At 37.1% G+C, this 21,915-nt stretch overlaps 1 protein-coding gene across 2 annotated transcripts in view; it reads left to right on the top strand.

Annotated features, from left to right (window-relative positions):
- The window catches only part of ARID4B (AT-rich interaction domain 4B), an 89,181-nt gene that overhangs the window by 11,727 nt on the left and 55,539 nt on the right, over positions 1 to 21,915 (top strand). For both annotated transcript variants that reach the window (XM_082277114.1, XM_082277113.1), the window contains exon 3: positions 18,594 to 18,704. In XM_082277114.1, the coding sequence (XP_082133240.1) occupies positions 18,594 to 18,704 (111 nt within the window). The remainder of the gene's footprint in view (positions 1 to 18,593; positions 18,705 to 21,915) is intronic.

Genomic DNA, 21,915 nt, shown 5'->3' with positions numbered 1-21,915 from the left:
TGTGTCTTGGGACCAAAGACCTCTTGAGGTGCCTCTTGTTCAACTTTTGAGAACAGAACAAGGTTTCATGTGTAAAGTCATAGTAGAGTTGTTGACATACAAAAAACTTAAGGTAGCCTTTTTCTCTTTCACTTCAGTAATCCTAAATGTTACATTTTGAAAAGAGGCTAAAAAAAATGAAGGTTTTAGTATAAGAGGCTTAAATACTTTTAAGAAAAAACCTAGGCTTTACATAATAGCTTCAACGCACTTGAAAGCGGTGAACAAACTCTTACACTACCTATGCAACTTCAAAAATTTTATTCTCTGTTCTTTAATATGTTGAAGAGTTTTGTGGAATCTGAGCAAGGATCTTCCTTTAAATAGTCTCTCCCTGGAAATGGCTGCCATTAGTCACAGGCTAAGCCAGCTGAAGATGTTTTGGAAACAGGTGCAGCAATGCGTAGCCAAAGAAACTGAAGTATTCTGGGTGGATAAATTGGATAAAAGGTATGAAACAAGTAGTTTAGGTTCTTTAATTCCTTAAATTCTGAAAGGTAACCTAGCTGATTACTAACTGTTTATATATTGTTCTTATTCCCTATATTGCTACAGTAGCACTTGCACTTTCTGTGTAGCATGCATCTAAAATATGTCTTCATAATTATGCAGCACTTGACAAATCTCCTCCAAACTTGTCTTCAGCTGGGTATTTCTGTTTTCTTAATATCTGTTTTATTTTTAATGCTTGCGTGCTTGGTTGGCCCTGGGTATTTTCTGATGGAAAAGTAGAACTTATTTGAACAGGAAAATCTTGCATCACTGTTCTGAATAGTTGCCACATTGACTGCATTTTGCCTGTTTCCCCCCCCAAACCTCCTTTCACAAACTTAGATACTGAGCTCTTACATATAGGTAGAGAACAACTCTGCAAGATGAATGCTGTTGTGGAGAGGAATAAGAAAGAGAAATTATTAATTTTCTTTTAATACTCTTGCTACTGACCATGCAAGAGTATTTGGCCAGTAGTATTCTCAAAAAATTAATTGAGATGGGAGAGAAGTTTGCATGTGTGCTTATGTTTTTTAAATTTCTGTAAGTTAGGAATTGTGTTCCTACAAGTTAGGACACTTGTAAAACTAGCTCACAGAAGAATATTATTAAAGAAACACTGTACTTTTTATGATGAAAAAAGATTAAAAACATATAAACTGTGGACTTTAAATTTTAGTCCTCCGTTTTTATTTAACCCATGTGCAGTTGTACTGAGTTACATACTTAACTCCAGAAGAGGCATTTATTTCTATTATTCTGGGTAAAGCAGGATATACGAATAAGTTGTTGGGGTTTTCAGCTTGGAGAGTGAGAGAAGGATTTACAATTTACTTAATAGTTTGAGGAACTGTCCATTTGAAAGAAAAGTGTATTGTGAAAAATAATGTTTATATTTTTCTGGAAGAGGATTACATTAGTGAAAATCAAGTTTATTCAATAGTGGAAGTAGTCTGCTTGCGAGCATGATTATAATTTACTGCAATTTTCCTAGGTAAATTGTTTGTGGTACTAATTTCTTTGCTGCCCTACCTAGCTAGCCAGTGTCCAGCTTAGTTAAGACATCTGTATTCTGCAAGGATGTGTATATTTTACCTGACAGCAGTGGCCCAATAGGTGATGGTAAGAAACATGAGGTTTAACAGAAAATAATGTGGGTTTTCTTTCTCTTTCAGACCCAGATAATAGGTTATGTGATTATAATTGGTTATATAGCTAAAATCTTAACCAGTCTACTGTCTGCTCCTCTTGACTGGAAACTATCTTATATTTTACATTACATCACATTACAGCTATCTTACATTTTACTGTAGTGGTAGACCAAACTTTATTTGAATTGGTTTTTGTGCTGCTTGGATGCTTCTACACAGTGCAAGTGTGTGTATAGTAATGCTAATACTTCACTTCTCTTTACCCTTATTTGTGTCTTGTCTCCAAAAGCTGCCTTCTCATTGTCTTTAATGTAGTGCTGTGGGTTCTGTAGCCTGTTTCTAAGGAGATTTGAAGATACAATTAAGCAATCTTGTTGTTAATAGGCCTGTTATTATTCAGGTACCTATAGCTCCTTTAGAATATGAGGGGGAAATCAGAACATTGGAAAACTTTGGCTAATGCAACTCTCCTTATGTAATTATATTTATTTGCATGTATATAGTCACCTTTTTCTTTTCACATGCAGTAGTTGTGGTTACTTTAATTTTTTTTTTTTTTGTGGTTACTTTTAAAATTTTTTCCCCTTTTCCTTTTTTTTTTTTCTATTGGAAGAGGAAGCTGAAGAATTTTTTTTGCTACTTTGAAAGGTGTAATATCTTTCTGTAGAGATAGATCTCCATATTTCCATAAAAGATAGTATGGAGATAGATATTGGTATTGCAGTATAATTTACTGGCAGTTCAAAGATTGTAGGACTGTACTCCAGGTGTTTGAAAATACAGCCTCTGCATGGACTCTGGCTGAAGTATTATTGATACTTTACATGCATATAGTTATTGCATGCTATTTGTATCTTAGCTAATGTAATGTAAAATAATTTCTTATTAGGAAGAAGAATGTTCTTCACAGGAAGCTTGGAGAGAAAAATGAATGTTTGATAAGTGTAAAAGAGGGAAAAAACCATAGGAAAGGATTATCATCAGGACACTGAAAAATATATCTAGAATGTATCATACCAAAGACATTGCAAAGAGACCAGGATAGATATACCTGTAAAGGGTAATACTTGTAATTTTTACTTCCAAAAATTTATGTGGCAAAGGTAATAGTGGTCAAGTTTACACTTAACTCATATACATACACATGACCATATGGGTATATATTTTAATATCTAGAAATTACCTACAGTTCTTTAAAAGGTTCAATTTGTTGGCTAGCTTGTCTTTGAATTTCATTACAATTATATTGTTAGAAGTTTCAAATGCATAATTGTGGCATAGGGAATTCCAGGAAAGCCAAATATAAGGGCTTACTATTTTTGAGCCAAACCATTGCACTCCTGGTGTATTAGTTGTTTTATCCAATTGAGATGTGTTTTGTTAGCTCTTTGTGTAATGTTTCCCTTGGAGACTCAAGAATAGCATAGCAGGTTACTGGTGAGGAATAAATGGCTAGTTTAGACCAGGAATGAAGATCTGTCAAAATGTTCCAAAGAAGGATTCGCTTGACACTAAAACCTAAGGAAAAGTGTAGGGATTAGTGTGTATCTAGTTGAAGTCAAATATTGTCAAAACCCAAAACAAGTGAAAAGTATTTTTAGTTCGGCCAGTTTGCAGAATGAGAGTCTTAAAAGTTATTGCTGGCACTGACCTAGAAAGGAAGACAGACTGTTGGTCTGTGCGTGCTAAATCTCCTGAAGCCAGTGGAGAAATTTGAGGATAGTTTTTCAGAACAAGTCACTGGAAAGCAGAGGATAGCCTGGTTTGCCTGTTCTAAAGTGCATCCTCAGGTTCTGTTACTTGTGTTTATATCTTAGTGAATCTGAGCCCTGCACTTTGAGATGAAAACAGCCTGTTTGGAAAAGCCAGGAGAAAAGCAAAAGGCAAGTTGGTAGAGAGAACAGGAGTTTTTTCTGTAGGTAAGGTATCTTTGTGCTACATGCTAATGATTTAGTATAGTCTGAAATGGAGACTTTGATGACTGTATCTCCACCAAGTCTGAATTTATCAGAAGGAACTAGATGCCACAGGTATAATTGAATGAAATGATCTTTGCAGTGATACTGAACCTTCCTTCAGCTGATGTTTTTAATCGCAATGTCAGGCTCTGTGAAGGGGACGAAAGTCTGCATATTCATATTAGTGCATCTGAATGCATGTGCTGTGTCAAACAGTGCTAATGGGATCCCTGGGTTAAATCCATGCAAGACCATGAGACCATTGAAAGAATATTTTCTCATATTTTGATATCTTTGCCTGTGTGGTGTAACCCAAAACAGGTTTTCTGGATTCAAGTACACTTTAGTGTCTGTTACTGCTGTTAAACTCAGTGGAGTTGCCCTGTGTAAGGCAGTGACTTGTGAGCAATCTCGCTTGTCCAGCTATATGGTTTGGGTTAATTTTCTTGTTCTACTGTAGAGCTCTGCTCCTTGACAGACTTTTAAAGACTGCCTCAGGACTGGATCATCTTCTTGGTACAAGTTATCTGTAGTCCAGTCTCAATAAATATTGCATTTTTCAGGAAAGTCAAATCGAGCAGTGTTTTTTGACAAGACTGATCCAATTTATAAATTGAATTAAGCAAAGTGTCTATTTTGTGGTAAATTCTGAAAATTTTGAAATTAAACTTGAACTTAGTTCTCAGTTTACAATTGGACTTCTTATTTTACAAAACCAGATTAATTTATAAATGTTTTGTTCTGTGATCTAGTGATAATGGTACTTCGCTAGTTCTCTATAAAGATCAAAACTTAGTCTAGTCCGAGAGAATGCTCAGTTAAATCACTAATACCTGCTTTGTTTTCAAATAATGTGTGCTGGATATGAAACTTAACATTAACTGTTTTTTTGAGTGCTATCCAAGTAGATTAGACTTTGAATACAAACTTGTGTTTGACCTTGCATATACTCCAGTGCTGAAGTGCTTTCAGCCAGTTTAAAGCCACTTCAGGGTTTTAGTGGAGATGTTTGACTGAAAGCTGTTTGTTTGACATCCAGATCATTTGAAGAAGAGACAGTTAGCTTGACTCTCAAGTTTTTAAAGAAAAAAAGAAGTAGCATGGTAAATATCATCTTTCTCATCCAGCTAAGGGCCTCATACATTCAATTTTTAGAATTTGGGAAAAAAAGAAATTAAAGAGCTAGAGTGTGCAATGAAAAGGTAGATATAGAAAACGCTATCAAACACCCAGAGGAAATGGTAGGAAAAGAAGAAGATTATTTTCTAAGTCTTGAAATTTCTGTGGTTTTTTTTGCAAGAACCTTGCAAGTTCTAAATTATTGTGGAGTACTACTTCATCTTGTAGTTTGAGGCAGGCTGCCAGTTTGCCCATTGACTTATCCTCTTCTACTTTGTTAACTCTGCTGTGGGATCTTACAGTAAAATGATACAACGTACTAAAGTGAAAGAATAGTAATTTAGCAAAAGTAACAGAAACAAGTGAATTGGTGAGTTGAAGCACTTTAGCCCTTAATCAAAGGTGTATCAGAACAGATGCAAAAGGAAGGATGGACAGGGAGAGGCATCATTCATGTGGATTTGAGTTTGGAGGGCCAAGGCTTTCCCCTTTTACACTTGGGTGTTGTTAAATTAACTCACAAAAGAAATATGAAAGAACACACCATCTGTTTTAACTGCTGGTGGTGAGCATCTAGCAGTACACACCTCCCCCCCACCTTCCCCAGTTTCAGGAATTAAGAACTACTGTTGGCAGTAGATAGTGTCTGTCACCAACTTTGATTGTTTAAGGTGGACAGAGATTTTAGAATATTTATTGTAGCATTCCTGGCTTTCTTAGAGGAGTAAATAGGTTTAACCCTTTTTACTAGACTGATTTTCTAACTTTGCATAATGATCAAAACTCCTGCTGATTATTCAAAGGAACCAGGAAAAAACCAAATAAATGAGTGTGATTTGCAATTAGAACAGTTTTATTTGATTAGATTTCTACCATAAAGAAGCTATATACTCTTGCACTAGTTAGGTTTTAAAACACTTACATTTTTAGAAGTTTTCTATCAGTTCTGTAGCATTCAGGCTGTTGTGATGTTTTGCTTCTTGCCACTTCTCAGCACACAGTTCTACACAAAATGGTCATACTTTGATTCTTATACAGGTAGTTGTGTGTTTTGTCTTCAAATACAGCAGAGGCTGTGTTATTGATTTCTTACTTAAAATAAGATTTGTTTTTCTTTTAGTAGTTCCCATTTTTCTTCTTCCCTTCCTGAATTTAACTAAAGGGCCTATTCCATCTGTTCTTTGCAGAGGTAAAGCATTATGACTATTGCTGTTTCAGAAATCTAATAAGCAACTGTATTAAATACAAGCTATGTTACCAGATTTTTTGTAAGCACTAAGAAAAATGCATTATGAAATTCTAATCCATTATAATGGGATGTCTTCAAGGCTAAAAACCCCACAGCTATAATAGCCACAAGATCGCAGGATATCAAAGCGATGAGTATAAGTACAAGGCAGCCAGCTTTGGCCTACATAATTTGTTGAGAGGAAGTGGGGACTGACTGCAACAGTTGAGCTTTTAAAACTTAAGAAGTGAACAGATTGTTGCTGAGTGGAGTTGTGTACAGAGTATTTTTAAAATTAGTATTATGGTAAGTAAATTGAGCTCTAACCAGAGATGAAACCATGTGCATACTTCCTGTCTGTCTGAGACATCGCACAAGTGCCTGGGGGTGGCAAAATGAGTTTTGACATACATCAGCACAAATCAGAAGTGGTAAAGCTGGTATTTCTTTGAATGAGTGATTTTTCTGATTACTTTGATAGGCTGTTTTGTGCATGGGGCAATTCACAGAATCTTGAAAAGCACAGGTAATTGTTTAGAAGACTTGATGTTCTATAGCTGCCTTTTATCAAAATATTTTGTTTTAACTGTGGGAGTTCCTTGTTGATTCAGCATTTGAGTGTGAATACCTATAGCCATATTAGGCTTAGTTAGAACTGCTACCTCAAAAGCTGCTTGATCATCCTTTTAATGTGTATTTAGTAAGACTGTTGATTTAAAGCCTCAAAGTGATGGAGTATTTTAATCGATCTTATGATCTCTTCAAGCAACTAGTTACACAGCATATTAACATCCTTTTTTAAAAACCTAAAAACTGTTCATCCTGAAGCGATGGGATTTTTAATGCCCTAGACTGTAAGATGAAGGGTCCCTGCAATATTGCTTTTTTCCTTTGCAATGAAAGAGCACTTGCGCCTGGCAATATAGGCCAAATCTAGTGAAGGACTGTAGGTAATCTGTGGGTGTTTGTGATACTTCTCAGTGTGAGTGATGGCACTGTGGAAGTTTCCTTTGTATTATAAATGTGCACATGTGGCACTGGGTGCTCTGTCCTCTGGGCAGAAAGAATTTGGTAAGAGTGCTTTATAAAGCAGGGTAGATTCTGTTGGATGGTTAGCTCAGAACCTATCTGCAAGCACTTATGACTTGTTCAGGCATCTCATTTCCTTTAACATGCTTTGTGTAATGGATTTGCAGTAGTCCAGATCCTCTGGAGGAGTGAGGCCGGTGCTTTATTCAATGAGCCAAGACTCCCAGCACATTGAGTCGAGAACTTTGCTGCCTTCTCATCTAAGGTTTTAGTGTCTGGGGCTGAAGGCAGCCAGCAGGCTGAGCTGGGGAGCCATCAGCAGTCAACACTTGCCAGAGTTTCATGGTGTGGTACGTGTCACATTAGTAGTTCGCTGCCTTTGAAAATGGAACATGCTGCATGCTATCCCCACCTCCTGAGGGGGTAGTTCTTGGAAAAATAGCCAAAAAATAAATGGAACATGAGGCAATGTCATACTTCTGCCAAAAAGGCAAATGCCGTTCTGGAATGTTAAAGTATTACTTGAAAATTGTGTGAAATTATATTTGCTTCTCTTGCAATTAACTAGGCCATACCTGTGTCCGATTTTAGGCACCAACTAGAAGAAATATGTGAGGTAATTAAATCAAACTCCAGAGGGACAGTTAAAAATACAGGGCCTATAGGTAAATATATATATATCTATATAAAAAATTTTTACCTATAGATAAAATTTACACCATAAGTTGTTTTTTTTTTTTTTTTAGAGATGAGATTACTCTAAGGAGATGCATCTCTTGAAAGCTGCAAAGCAGAAGTACACTTGTCTCCATTTGCAGTATTGACAAAACAAGAAATAACAGTAGCAAGGAGTATTTAGATGAGATGTTATAGAAAAGCCTGTAAGCACTGCAGAGAGTGTGGGATATTCAGTCCTAAATATAAGAATAGATATTACAGACACCTGTTATTAATAATACAGCTAAAACGATCCTGCTAAGAGGAACAACCTTGATAACCTTTTATGTGTAATTAAGTTTTTGTTTGTTTTTCACAGGAATCTCATCCATTGTAATTTAATATTTGATAAAGTGGTTAGATTAAGTTATTTTGGTCTCTTTGTAGGTATTTTCTAAACTAATGTTCATAGTTCTTTCTCAGTATCTCATCCCTGGCCAGCAGTTCTACACTGAATTAGTATGCAGCAATAGAGGGAACATGGCAGATTTAAAATCCTCTCTCATCTAAAATTTTTTGTGTTCCTGTATGACATTAGACATTTTATAGTACCATGCTTTTGGTACAGTCTTGTGTACAGTTGGCTCTCTGCTACAAACTAATTTTGTATCCAGAACCACAGTGTACTTGTTCTTAGTTCCTGAATGCTTGGATTTGTGCATAGCCTTCATGTGCAGATTGGTTGTGCTTAACTTAGGAAATAATGTGTCTTTAGGAAGGATTTATTCTCAATAAGAAAACTTCTGGTTTTTCACTTTGTTTTGTATTTGCATTTTTTGTTTTGCATTGTTTGACAGTTGTATGTAGGTTTGACATTACTTTTGGTACTCCCCCATCATTCTCCTAGCTAGCAACCGTGGCAAAAACTAAATCCAGATTTTTTTTTTACCAGACTAATGATGTGATTTAAAGTGTTGTTCTGTTATGATTTTAATGTGGTATTCTAAAAAGTACTTTATAATAAATTACAGATTAGCTACAGTCATGATTTCATACAAATATACAAAATAACATCTTAAATGCTTGGACTTTTGGCATATAATTTTATCAGTATATATTTAAACACTGTCAGACTAATAAAATCATAGCTGTATTTAGTGAATCGACTTGGGTTAGTGTTTGAGAAATCTCATTCTGCTGGGGGATTTTGAATTGTATGTCATTCCTTCAGCTTTCCCGTTTTGTTCTAACCTAAGAACAAAAATAACTCCTCCCCTCTTTTCCTTCCTCATAGTCAGTTCAGAAAGTGTTGTACAAAGAATGGAAGTAAACCAAGGCAAGAAATTTTATTTTGTATCTGCAGAAAAAGGGGAGTCATGGTTCATGGTTGGATTTTTTGGGTGTTGGTTTTGAGTATTGGTGGTCTTTTTTTGGTTTTTCAATTAAGCATTAATTTGCTTCTAAAGTTCTACACAATAGAAAATAGTATTCAAAATCGATGATAATGCAATCTTAATATGCCACAATTTCAGTGAAAAAAACCCCAGCGTTCTTAGACAATTACCTGATTTTAATGTTTTCTGTTCCTGCTCTTGCCATCAGTTTTACTATCTAAAAATTATGTATTTCTGTCAACTACGGTACTAGTGGTACCAGCTAGAATACAGACAAGTCATTTCACATACAGAGATTTTCCTGTTCTGTATACTGTTATACTGAATTTATTGTGCAACTAACTTCTTGAAAAGAAAACAATCAGTAAGTTGCCCTTGACTAGAAATAGAAATAATGCCAAAGAATTATCAAACTGTTTCAAAAATAGGTTTGGTTTTTTTTTTTTCCTCTTGAGATTTCACTGACTGTTGATTTTTCAGACTTAATATAGTCTTAGTCTCTTCATCATTTTGCTCAGGAACAGCCTGGACTGGTTTCTTTGATTAAACTATCAAATGATCTTTGTTCCAATCAATTTGGAATGCAAGCGTATCATTATTATATCATTCTTTTCAGTGCTTTAAAATATCCCAAGTTTTTCATAGCAGCATCTCTAGACAGAACTGTGGCACATTTTTTAAAATGAGGCAAGTTTTCCAGACCTAATAATTTAAATACTGCATCTAAGCAATATCTGAAGCTTTTAGTTGGAAAAGGGTGTTTGTCAATGTAAAAATTGAACTTAACTTAGTTAAAGTGCTAAACAGCTATCAAGAACATACTTTTTGCTTATTTTACCCTCTAATAACAAACACTTTACTGATTGCTTCCTTTTTTTGACTTACAGTTCTCCATACTAGAATGAATTTTGGTTCTTGCACAAAACACAGGAAATGTGAAAGAAGTCTTTAAAATATTTGTGATTACAAGTCTTCGTTGAGAAGCTCCTTATTTCAAATTATTGTTAGTATTTTATCTGTATCTATGTAGAAACAATGTTCAGACTTGAAATGTACAAAAAAGTCTGGCCAAAATTAATGAAGTTGGACCATTTTACAGTACTAGGCTATTAATGTTAAATAGTTTGAATATTTAGCTAAACCTTACAGGAAAAAAAAAAGCAATCTGGTAGCTATGGCAATAATAGACTTCAAGAAAGATTTTATATTTAGGGGAATAAACAGCAGGAGTAGGCATTCAAAATATCTTTTCTTCATGTAGTCTTTCAGCAATACAGAACAAGAGACCTACAGAAGGAATTGTAAAGAATTGTCATTCTTTTTAGAGAGCTTGATCAGCAGTTCTGGAGTGTATTTTTTTAAATAAAACATTTTGTAGAGTGATATGCTATACTGATAGAAAGAATACAGATTTCCATTCTTAGGTCTGAAAGTACTATAGAGAAACATCAAATGCCTACTTGCCTTTGAGTAAGGTGTGCATTACCCCTATTCTGCAGACTTGAAAGTTGGTACAAGCCTGCTGGGTCACATCATGGTGCAGCAAGTCTGTGACCAAATTAGGAACAGAATCAGAATTCAGTGGGTTTTATTCAGTATGGTAGGGGAAAAAATACCTTAATGCTGTTAGTTTTTAAAGCACAGTCACTTTTCTGGATTTGCTATTTTGAAGAGGAAATGAGGTAATTACAGTTTAGATGTTTAGAAATTACACTATGCAGTAAATTTCTGGATGGAGAATTGAGTTGCTCTTTGGCAGTGATTAGGATAGACTTAACTTTTAAAATCTTTGAATTATTACTTCTCATTTTCTTAGTAGAGTTAAAATATTTTTATGATTTTATTCATCAACTTACAGTTCAAGAAAAAAAAAAGGAATTAGTTTCATAAAAATTCAACTTTACTTGGATAAGTAAAAATAATGAAAATCCATTCTGCATTTAATACAGATATAATGAATAAAAGAAGTGTTACTTGTGATTACTGAATTGAATTTCTTGTTTTGGGTCTCTTGGTTCTTCATGATCTTAGAACCTGTAAATCCTTTTCACAGCTCACTTTTATTTGGAAAGGAAAATCAGCTTTTGAACCCTTTCAAGTCTTTAAGAACTTTAAATAAGCTTGGCACTGGAGTGATCTAATTTGAAATAAAGAAAATACCTGCTTTGCAACTGTAGAGAAGGCTAAAGCTGTCAGAAGTTGGTTTAACGCTTCCAGACATCAGTGCACTAAGCTCTGGTAACTTCCACCTTGGTTGAGGGGATAGACAACAATGACATTTTGCCACAGTTACGTGCTGTAGAATGTTTGGTTACAAGATTGGTGAGGTGTTACGTGAAACTTCCTGTAGATTTTAAATTGAAACTGGAAATAGGTTTCATTACAAGAAGCTCCCCTCCCCCCCTTTATAATTTGTAAATGTTTGGTTTGGTCAGGATGTTTCCTACCATAATTTTGATTTGTGGGCAAATATTGATAAAATTGAACCATTTTCCTTCATAAATTTCAAAATTAATAGTTCTGCCTTTCTATGAAATGTACAACAGTAACAAAACCAAAATATCAAGTCAAAATCTGATTTTTCAGCCAGAAGAAAATTTGCTCAAAGAACATCCTTATTCTTGGGCTTTCATGTAATAGCCTTTTCATGTGGAAGATATCACTGCCTTTTATTCTATTTTGTAGTTTGCAAGTTTCAGAAAAATTTCTCCTGTTTCCTGTTGTGGTGTTTTCATTTCTGGGAGGTGGATGATGGGCCAATGGATTTACTTTTAAAAAACAAATTTTTTATTTTCAGGGCTTCAGTCTTTTTTTCAGATGCTTCATTTGCCTTTGAGGAGTTGCGTGCCTTGGTGATATGGTTTGTAGAAAGGTTTTAGAAGTTTCTTAGCTTTGTCACTCTGAAAATACATGAGGAATGTATTTGAAATCAATGATAAAGATATTATCTGCAAATTTGAGTATAATAAAGTGTTATAATAATAGTTTTTCCTGAAGATGTCTGTTCTTACTATGAAGTTGAACATCTTCCGAATTACAGCAGGTTGAGCTGTAAGCAAAATCTTGCACTCTTAATTACACTGTGATTTTGCCTATTAAAAGATTGATTCTGCAGTGTGTAGGCGGATCTCTGCTATTGGGTGGAACTTACTGCAGTTTGGAAGTATTTAAGGTAATAATCTATAAGTCAAATGCATTAGAATTTGGGGAGAAAATTTTTAATGGGTTTGTGTCTTTTTCACCTGTGTTCATGAAAATGTTTTTTCAGAACTTGTCTAGGAGGTGTTGGATTTAAAAAAAAACCCCAAAACCAACTGGTTTTGAAAATTAAAGTTTTTTTAAGACTTCATTGCCCCAAAAGTTTCTGAAAGCCTATTGAATGACTTTTGAGGCTGTTAACTCTGCAGGATGGAAATGGAATTTAAGATACCAGCTATGTGAAATTTTTGCCCTTCATTAGAAGACTTTAAGATTTGGCTTGGTTTTGGATTGAAGTAGTGGAGTATTATTGGTGTGTTTTCCCACTAAATTGTGGGACCGGGATGACTGTAGATGGAATAGTCAAGTATGGGTGTAATGGTTCCACTTGAAAACTGTGTTTCAGTCTTAAATTATGGATGATAGGCAAACAGTGAGAAAACACTTCCCTTGGAAAAATAACTTCAAAATACCATTGGCAGTAGGAAAAAAGTTTTGCCACTGCTCCTCATGCTTACTTATGGATAAAAAAAGGAATCAGATTTTGAGCCTTATGATGTTTCTTTTTGAAACTCAGTAATAATTTGGATGCCATGCGGGATCAGGGGAGAGTCTTGAATCTTGAACAAGCTTTTCCTGAACCTTGGTTATTGAAATACAAATTTTAAAAATTTCAAAACTAGTCCCTTCTTTTCACTAGTTGTGGGAGAGTTTGAGTGGTTTTTGCTTGCTGAAAATATATCACTAGTTTCTTGACTCAGGAATATTGTAGAGTAGATAAATGCTGAATTTTGAATGTTTAATGCAAACTGAAATCTTGGCTCTTCAAACTTCATATACATGAAAGACTGAGGGAAGATTTTTCTCTTTGTATATTACTCCAAAAGCAGTCCTGCAGGCTTTTAGCAGACAGTAACCATGTCTGCTATGTTTCTAGATTGAATACTTAATCTTGTTTTCATGTGGTTTACTTGGAACATCCTGTGCATGGTGCAGAAGAATACAGATTAGGAGATAGAAAATAATACATTCACACATACCATATTAGATGTGATTATGGGTAAAGCACAATGTAAAGCAATTTTATCAGCTGCTGTATGGCATGACAGACTTTACAAAGGAATTTGAATATAGTAATGCAGCACAGTTGAAAGAAGAGATGTGAGGATGATTTCATCCCACGTAGATGGAAAAATATATGTGTGTAAAAAAAAAAAAAAAAGCTGGAAAACCAACTTCTTTAACAGCTTTAAAATGCATGTAAAAGCGTGATGCTACCATTTTAGATTGCAATGTTAAAATGTGTATTCCACAGTACTCTGGAGAGGTCTCTGTGTGTTTCTCCTTCATACACGGAAGACCAAAACTACTAATACCGATGTAAATATCCAAATTCAGAAGACGTGCAGGTTGTTTTATGATGTGGGCATCTAGCCATTTATCAATCCTTCCAGGTATAATCAGCTCGAAGGCTGGAGCAGAACCCTTCCAACAGCCTGCTTTTCCTGCCAAAGAAAATTCTGCTATTGAATTGGTGGAAATTGCTGACTGGTCACCTAGAGACTGCTTCTTATTTAAGTGGTAAACCAGCTTTTCAGCTGCGGCAGCCTGTGCTGCAACTCCTGTGCACGCACAGCAGTTGTGAATTGAGATAGCAGAGAAACTATTCATCCTACTCCCATTAATAAAACAAAATTAAGTGTTAGTAGTAGCATGGCGGTTGTCCATTAGTTTGGATTTCCAAATGGAAAGTGCAAAACTGCAGGAAGTGCTTTTCTTTTTATCCCTTCTTGCTCACCCAAGACAGCACCGGAACTTTTTTTTATAGTAATTTGGCCGATGATTATGGCTATTCAACGCCAGGCGCGTTCCAGCGGCGTTCCGGAGGAGCTGCACTGCAGGGGCGCGGGCGGCGCTCGCACGTTTTCCCGGCCGCATCCCGGGAGCTGGTGCTGCCGGTGCTCCGTGCCCGACTCCAGCAGCGGCAGGCTCCCGGGAAGCCTGCGTGCAGATTTGCCCGGCAATCGCCTTAAGGGGACAAATTTAGTTTACGGCAATCCGCGCTTAATCTGCCGAAGCCCTGGGCGCCTTCGGGGAGAGAGCGCGGGCGGGCGGCTGCGCTCGGGGCTGGCTCGGGCAGCCAGAAACTTCTGGCAGCTTCCCTGCTCCGGCCCCTCCCCTTAAAGCGGCAGGTCCCCGGAGAATCGCTGGGGCTCGGCCGGCCACCCCAGCGAGCGGAACGAGTCACCCAGGCGCCGTCTTCCTCCGGTGCCCTTGCCGAAGCCGGAGCGTCGGCCCGGCTGTCCGCAGCTCCTCGGGGCGCTGCTCGAACCGCTCATAGCGCTCAGCACCCCCTGCAGCGAATGCTGGGGAAGGGAAGAGCTCTTCCCGAGCTCTTCCCAAAACAGCCCCTCCGTAGCCCCCGTCTGGCTGCGGCCGCAGGCTCCCGCGGGCTACAGCCGTCCCCTGGTATCCGTGTACGGGCGGATGTCCGTCCCCCGGTGTCACCCAGCAGAGCCGGCCCCCCTTCGGTAGCCTGGCCTCGATCATCCATGCGGACAAAATAGTGATGCCTCTTGGAACCGCCCACTTGGTGAGGGGTTTCCATGAAGATCTTCAATGCCGGTCTTCGGGCAATAGTGAAATAACCAAACGAACACGCCGACATATTACCATCAGCTTCACCTTTCTCCTTCCAGTGTGAGCTCAGAGATTTTCGAAAGACTACATATAGAGACACAAACATTGACAGGATATCCTGGGGTGTGTATTGAAGCTGCTCTGAATGAAAGAAGTTCATGATCTCATTATAAATAAATGATGGCATGTGCTGGGCATACTTTTCAGTGTTGCTGTTGACAAAAGTTTACTGATGGTTTTATGATATGCTACTGAAAAGATGATTCTTATCTTTAAATTATAAAGTGCAGGTGATGTTCACATATAAAATGTAAATGCCAATTCACGTTATCTTTTAAAATACAATGAAGGCTGAGACACCAACATATGAGGCTAGTACAGTTTTAAGAGGCCTTCAATAGTTTTAAGAAGCCCAGAACTTTTTGTATTATAGGGTAGTCCCCCTTCCCTTTAAAGATCACTGCAATGATTCTTGTTAAGATATTTTCAGTATGCTTGCTTGCATTTTAGCATACTGTTTTTGGAGTTTTTTCCTAGTAACCTGCTCTGAGAAGCCTAAAAACAGAATAAAAACAAATCCTGATAAAACATGTCAAAATGAAATAGGCAAAGATACATGCAGTCTGAGTATAAGAACATCTAATAAATGACGTAAGCACGAAGCAGGGAAGGGATAACAGAAAGATAAAAATAGCTGTATACTAATTTTTAATCTCTCTAATGTTGGTGAAATTGAATAAAACCTGCTTGAGAACAGGTGACTCAGAGTTGGTAAAAATGACAAAGGTCATGGTAAGAATTATGTGAAATTAATGCCAGACTCGGATCATTACTGTTTATTTTTCTAGTTTGCATTCTCTATGATGCATCACATTTTGGTTATTATTTTAACTTGCCACTTTCGGCTGTTACTCTGTCAGAATGAGGGAAGTATCTTGGAAATTTCAGTTAAGGGATTTGGTGGGGGAAAGCCCATGTAATTTGTCTTTCAATGGAATAATAAAATTGCAGGAAAAAAATCCAGTATATATCCAGATGGTTTCAGATACTGTTTTAAAGTATATAATGATTTAAAGTGGTAATTAAAGAAATTAATTTAATCATTTTTCTCTCAAAAGCCACTCCAATACTGTATTTCTAGTAGACGTAACTACATTGGTAATCAAATGGTCCATATGTTTGCTATTCTCTGAAATTCTTTACAGTTGTAGATATTAACTAATTCCAGTGAAAGGAATAAGAGTAATTTCAAAGGATTTAGGCTAGAGATTGAAATTAACTTGTATGTTAGTAACAGAAGTTCTTACAGATGTAATTTTTTGAATGAATATTCTTTCTGCAAGAGGTTGTTAAGAATAAGAGTAGTGATAAAGTAATCACAGTACTGGTAACTGTGATCTTTATAAGAATTTAAAGTCCTGCTTAAAGTTTGATTGCTGACTTGCCTGTTCTTCTGCCAGAAATTTTCAACCAAAGACAAGAGCTTCAGATTATCTTGGTTCTCAAAATTTTTATTTTTTTCTTTTTAGTTAGTGTCAGTAGCAGTGAAGAAAAATTGTTTAATGTTTTTCTGTGAGTTCACCTTGATAATATGGATTGGTCTTTGCGATAATTCTTTTGGCTGTATAGGGAACTATAGACTGACACTGACACAACTAGCTTCTTAAGTTTTGTTTATGGGAGAATTGTAGCTGTGTGCATCTGTGTGGACCCATCTGGGATCTGTCACTATTGTTAAAGTAATCTCAGTATTCCACACTTTCTTTTAACTTTAGAAGATGAACTGGCATGAAATGCTATCACCAATCTAGTGGTAAATGAGTTTCTTTATGTTCACTAAAGAGTGCAGTGGAGCCGGTGGGATGCTCCCCTTTTAGAGCTTACTGTCTTTGCAAGAGAATACATTGCTGCTTTCCTCTGCTCAGATTCATGTTGTGTGAAACAGCCACTTCTTGGTTCACTTCAGTGAGAGTACTGACCAAAACCAAATTTATCACCATCTGAGTCCCTCTCTCAGCATCCATCCAAGTGCAGCAAGAGAAAAGCATTGCAGCCTGCCTCAGAGGCTAGTACTTGTTGGATAAGCTAGGAGAGAATGAATTTCAGAATCCCAGCACTCTTAACAGATTCCTTGCTAATCTCAGCGGAGTTTTATTGCTGTTGAACCCGGGTTAGGAAAGGATAGGTGTTCATGGATATACTACCACCAGTGTAGTATATCCTACTACTCTGCGTGCAGTCACGTATCACACATGCAGGGAGAGAAGAGAGCAAGGGGCTCATTAGCACATTCATGCCTCTGATGATCTTAGAAAGTGCAGATTGATAATGATTTTATAGTACTCAGAAATATATTCTGTAAGAGGGAGAGACTGGAACAGAGTAAATGTAAAAAAACATCATTAATAAGGAGTTAACCCTGTAGCGTCTTATGTTTCTCAATTTCAGGTTTTGTAAAACTTAAATTTCTGAGAAACTGTGCATTGAAGCATTTAAGTACACACTTCCATGCCTTTACTTCTGATGTATTGGAGCTGGAAGCAGCTAGTGGGAATTAATCTGATGCTGAGTGCAAGCACCTCAGTCTCAAGTAGTATCAGTCTCTGATGCCTGTGAAGATTTAGCTCTATATTTTTCCTACTGAGAACCTGGATGTGCCAGAGATGCCTTTTGTAAGCTGTGTTTGACTCTGTAGGGGCACAGAAACACGATGTAGCTTCGACAAGGGCTTAGATCTCTTTGCTCTGCTCTTGTCTGGGTCTCCATGGAGGCTTGCAGCTCTTGAAAACAAACCTCGCTCCTCTTGCATGTCACCCTCTACTTTCCTTCTTCTGACTCAGAGTCTGTGAAGCGATACTGAGGTGGTTCAGTTATCTGGAATCTCCTTGCCCAGATTACGTTAGGAGAGGTTGTGTGAGGGAAAATGAACTTCCTTTGAAGGAACTGTGCCTTCATGAGCTCACTCAGTATACTGATTTGACCTATGTTCTCCTCCTACTCCCAAACCCTCTTATTTCCCACCTCTTCTATTTCTTGTTTCCCTGTTTGGGTAAACACCTGTTCTGTGTTTCATGTCACAGAACCTCGTCTTTTGTCTGGACCCTTCACCTTCATTGTGTGTTTAGACTCTGTCAGTCTCCTACTGTACCTTGCCCGTGGGCTGCTCTCCCGATGAGTGTCACCTTTATCATTTATTTTATTCAAAAGTGAAAAAGCAGAATCTCTTCAGAGTTGTTCTATTTACTAACAAAAAATGAACCTTAATTATTTGAGGGAAATAAACATCAGTGTCTTCATGCGACTTGTCAGGTCTTGACGCAATTAAAGGAGAGGGTGGAATGCTTGGTTGGTCTTCACCATTGCAACAGAATTGATCCCCTGCTGTGTCTTCAAATGGTGCAGAGGCTGGAAGCCTATGTGGTGCTTGTTGTAGATAACTGTGGTATCAGTTTATTATGTTTATGATCTTATATCACGAGATACATGTATATTATGAGATTGTAATTATGTTCATTGTATTAGCTTAGTGTTGTGTTCTGTGTTTCTACTGCTGTGATACACATATGCTGTCAATTTCAGTTTCATTGGGCTGTTTGTAATGCTTTGTCCACAAAAACTGCTGGGACTATGGTAGCTGTGTTGCCAGTGGTCAGTAATTAAAAAGCAATTGTTTTCCTTTCTGTTCTAGGCAATTGATGAGCCTCCCTATCTCACAGTGGGGACTGATGTCAGTGCGAAGTATAGAGGAGCCTTCTGTGAAGCCAAGATCAAGACAGCAAAAAGGCTTGTCAAAGTCAAGGTATGTGGTTTTCCTGCAAACACTTCTTTTGAGGAGGGGTAAAAAAGTGATTAATGTTCACAATGGCACAGTGTGAAACTTCTTAGTCTCAGGACAGCTAAGAGGCTGTCCTGTCTTTGGAGGCTGGCAGTACAGTCTTTGAAATAACAGTAAGCTTATTATTGTTGGGATGGGAGGGATTCCCCCACTCCCACACAAGGAAATATGTTCTGTTTCTGTCGTTACTTTGTCATCTGTGTGTTTTTGACCTTCGATGCCATAGGCTGACCTTAAAGTAATTGATTAAAATGTGACAAATGTAGGCTTACATATGGGAGAATATTACCAGAAAATAGCTAAGACTACTCAAAGTAGGCTTAATATGGTTGCTTTTACTTGAGGAGCACAGGTCACTGCCATTTAGCAGTGGCAACTAGATAATGCTTCAGGAATAAGCTGAAGCCCTTCTGCCTTCTGAAAAACACTTGGCATGTTGAGGCCTCCAGAATAGCAAGCAGGGGATCTCACCTAAGCTTTATAATAACTGGTTAATGACTGAATCAATATAAGCCACGTGCAGTACAAATAAAAATTCTGAAAAGGGATTGCAAGAGATAAATTTTAACATTCCTTGAAAATTTAAAGAATCATTTCTAGAAATAAAGAGAGCAATACACTGCAAAATGGCCATATATTTCTCTTCGGATAATGTGTCCCTAAACACTTCTGATTTGGAAGGAGATACTATTTTTCTGCTTTGCCTTTTAACCTCGTACAGAAATATTACAGAGCAAGGATCAAAACCACCTAGAAAATACAAATTAGATTGTTGCTCTGCAAGAGTTATGGTGGCAGAATATTTTTCTTATATCTACTGTAAATTTAAGTGAAAAATATGTGAAATGTGAGTGGTGATAACCTGTTACAGAAGACTTTTGTATGCTGTAAACTATTTTGCTTTATTTGACTCTGCCCTCATGCTGTGGCTTATTTTTGCCTATAGAGTGTCTGAGGGAAAGAGCAAACACTCTCCATAAACCCTGGTGGGAAGGACTATTGTCACTTATTTGATAATAATGTTAAATACAACAAGAAGATTTTAGTCTGAAATCTGATGGAAGGGCAAATTAGTGGTCTTTTCATTTCATTAGTCAAAAACTCTTAATAGCATCAGCTGGTGTATGCTTTACAGTACCATTGGGTTTAATGGTTAACTGTTGCTACTTAAGCTGTTAAGCATCATTATTTAACTACAGGGATGGTGTTGTGCCTAGATCACTGAAATCTTAACACATTTCAGTTTTTTGGGGGACTTCCAGTCCACCTCCTTAGATGGCCACTTGCTATTTATTGTTCATTGCTAAGTATTTTCTTATGGGTTTATAAGTTGAAGTTTGGTCACTGCAAGGTTTGCAGACAGATCTTGACATGAAATGGAGTTTTTCTGTAAATTGTTTATGGAGATTTTGTATGAAGCCCTCTGGATTCAAGTGGGCAGGGGGGTGTTCACTGTTACTGTGTCACTTAAGGCAGTTCAGGCACAGTTCTGTTGTTGCTTTGTAGAGTAATGTGGTTTGTGGTTGAGATTTTTGTGAGTGCTGTAACAATATCTGTTTACATTGTTTTTTCTCCACTAGGAATGTGTATTCCTTAAACTTAACAGTGGCCCTCTGATTTTCTCTGAAAGTCTGTTTAGCTCTTTCTGGCACATGCATACTTCCCCCAGTATTAGCTCTAACAAAGATTCTCATTATCAGGTGTGCTTTGTCTGGAATTTTGGTCATTTATCTGCTGCATTATTTTTTTCGCTTGCTGAATGGGTTTCTTTTGGCCCCAATATATATTTTATGCCTTAGTCTTCTAGAACTAGTAGAGGAGAAGGAAAGTAACTTAACTTCATACTGTCAATTTTAGTGTAAAGCATTCATTTAAGTTTTATAGCTAGGTGTTCTGCTGAGAAAGTAGGATGCCAACAAAATTCTTTCAATATGGAGTATTGTAATCTTCTGACAAGTAAAATACGTTTAATTGTGTCTCCTTTTACCTACTTGCTTCTTCTTTTGAATTCTGCTTCCTAGAATATTTTGAGGAGATACCTTCCTGATAACTTTCCCATCACCAGCATAATTTAATAACTTAATTCAATTTAATGGAGATGCTGTGTACTTATAATTGCAGTGTCAGTAGGTACTGTATTTCACGATTCAGTTTTTGGCAAATTCTGTACATGGTACGGAATTCTACAGTAAAAAATAACAGCATTGCACACTTGGTCGTGGAAAGCATTAAAACTTCAGATTTGCCTGGAATTTTCAAAAGTGTTGAAGGCAGTACAGATTTGACTCAAGGACAAGACTTTGGGTGTTACTGTTAGTCTGCTTTATCAGATCTGTTACAGCTTTTTTAAGAGAGTTATTTAAGCCAGTTTATTTTGGCAGCATCTCCTAAAACAATTAGCAGCGTCATCTACCACCACTTGCATTTGGGCACTCTGCACGGAGGTTTCAGAAGAAACTGTTTTCTGTGTAGGTCTTTATTAAACAGAAATAAGAAAAGCTTCTGCTGTAAAAGGACTTACTAGGACTGTCTTTTCAGGATGGTGAAGAAAAAAGAAATTCCAGCTGAGACTAACCAAGTTGATGGTGTGCTGCATGTCTTAATCTTTTGCCTGAGACAGGAAGGTTCCACACTGTTAAATACTTTGGGAATTAAAACCCACAACTAGTAAATACTGACATCACTTTTCTCAGCTTCAAGAAAGGCCAGCAGTGTCACACTGAGTTTGGAGTTTGAATATTTCTGTTAATAACCAGTATTTTTTGAGCACATATGAGTATCTCAAGAAGCAAAACCTGTTGGTATCAAAACTCTCCCCCCCGCAAAGAGTCAAAGCCCCAAGATCTGTTTAAAAAGACAAACCATTCTGGAATACACAGTAGCAATTTGCTTTGTTTACCTTTCATCAGAGTACATTGTGGCTGACTCATGGTTCTGGATAGAGTTCCTTTTTGCTGCAAAATACATTTAAGATAACTACAGAAAGTAAATAAAGACAGATGTCTCTAAGTCAGAATTGATATACTGAGTATTTGATACGAGCCACTAGTGACCCTAGGTTTCAGATTATTTTGCACCTTAACTGAACTTTGGCTTTCTAGATAAATTCCCCCAAAGAGAGAATTAAATACCTGTATCTGTCAGCATGAAGTTCAGAAGAGTAGTCTTTGCTCGG

The sequence above is a fragment of the Coloeus monedula genome (assembly GCF_965178545.1).
Source record: "Coloeus monedula genome assembly, chromosome: 2".
In the NCBI taxonomy this organism is placed as follows: Eukaryota; Metazoa; Chordata; class Aves; order Passeriformes; family Corvidae; genus Coloeus; species Coloeus monedula.
Note: the sequence above shows the minus strand (reverse complement) of the source record. Positions and strands in the feature narration are given on the sequence as shown.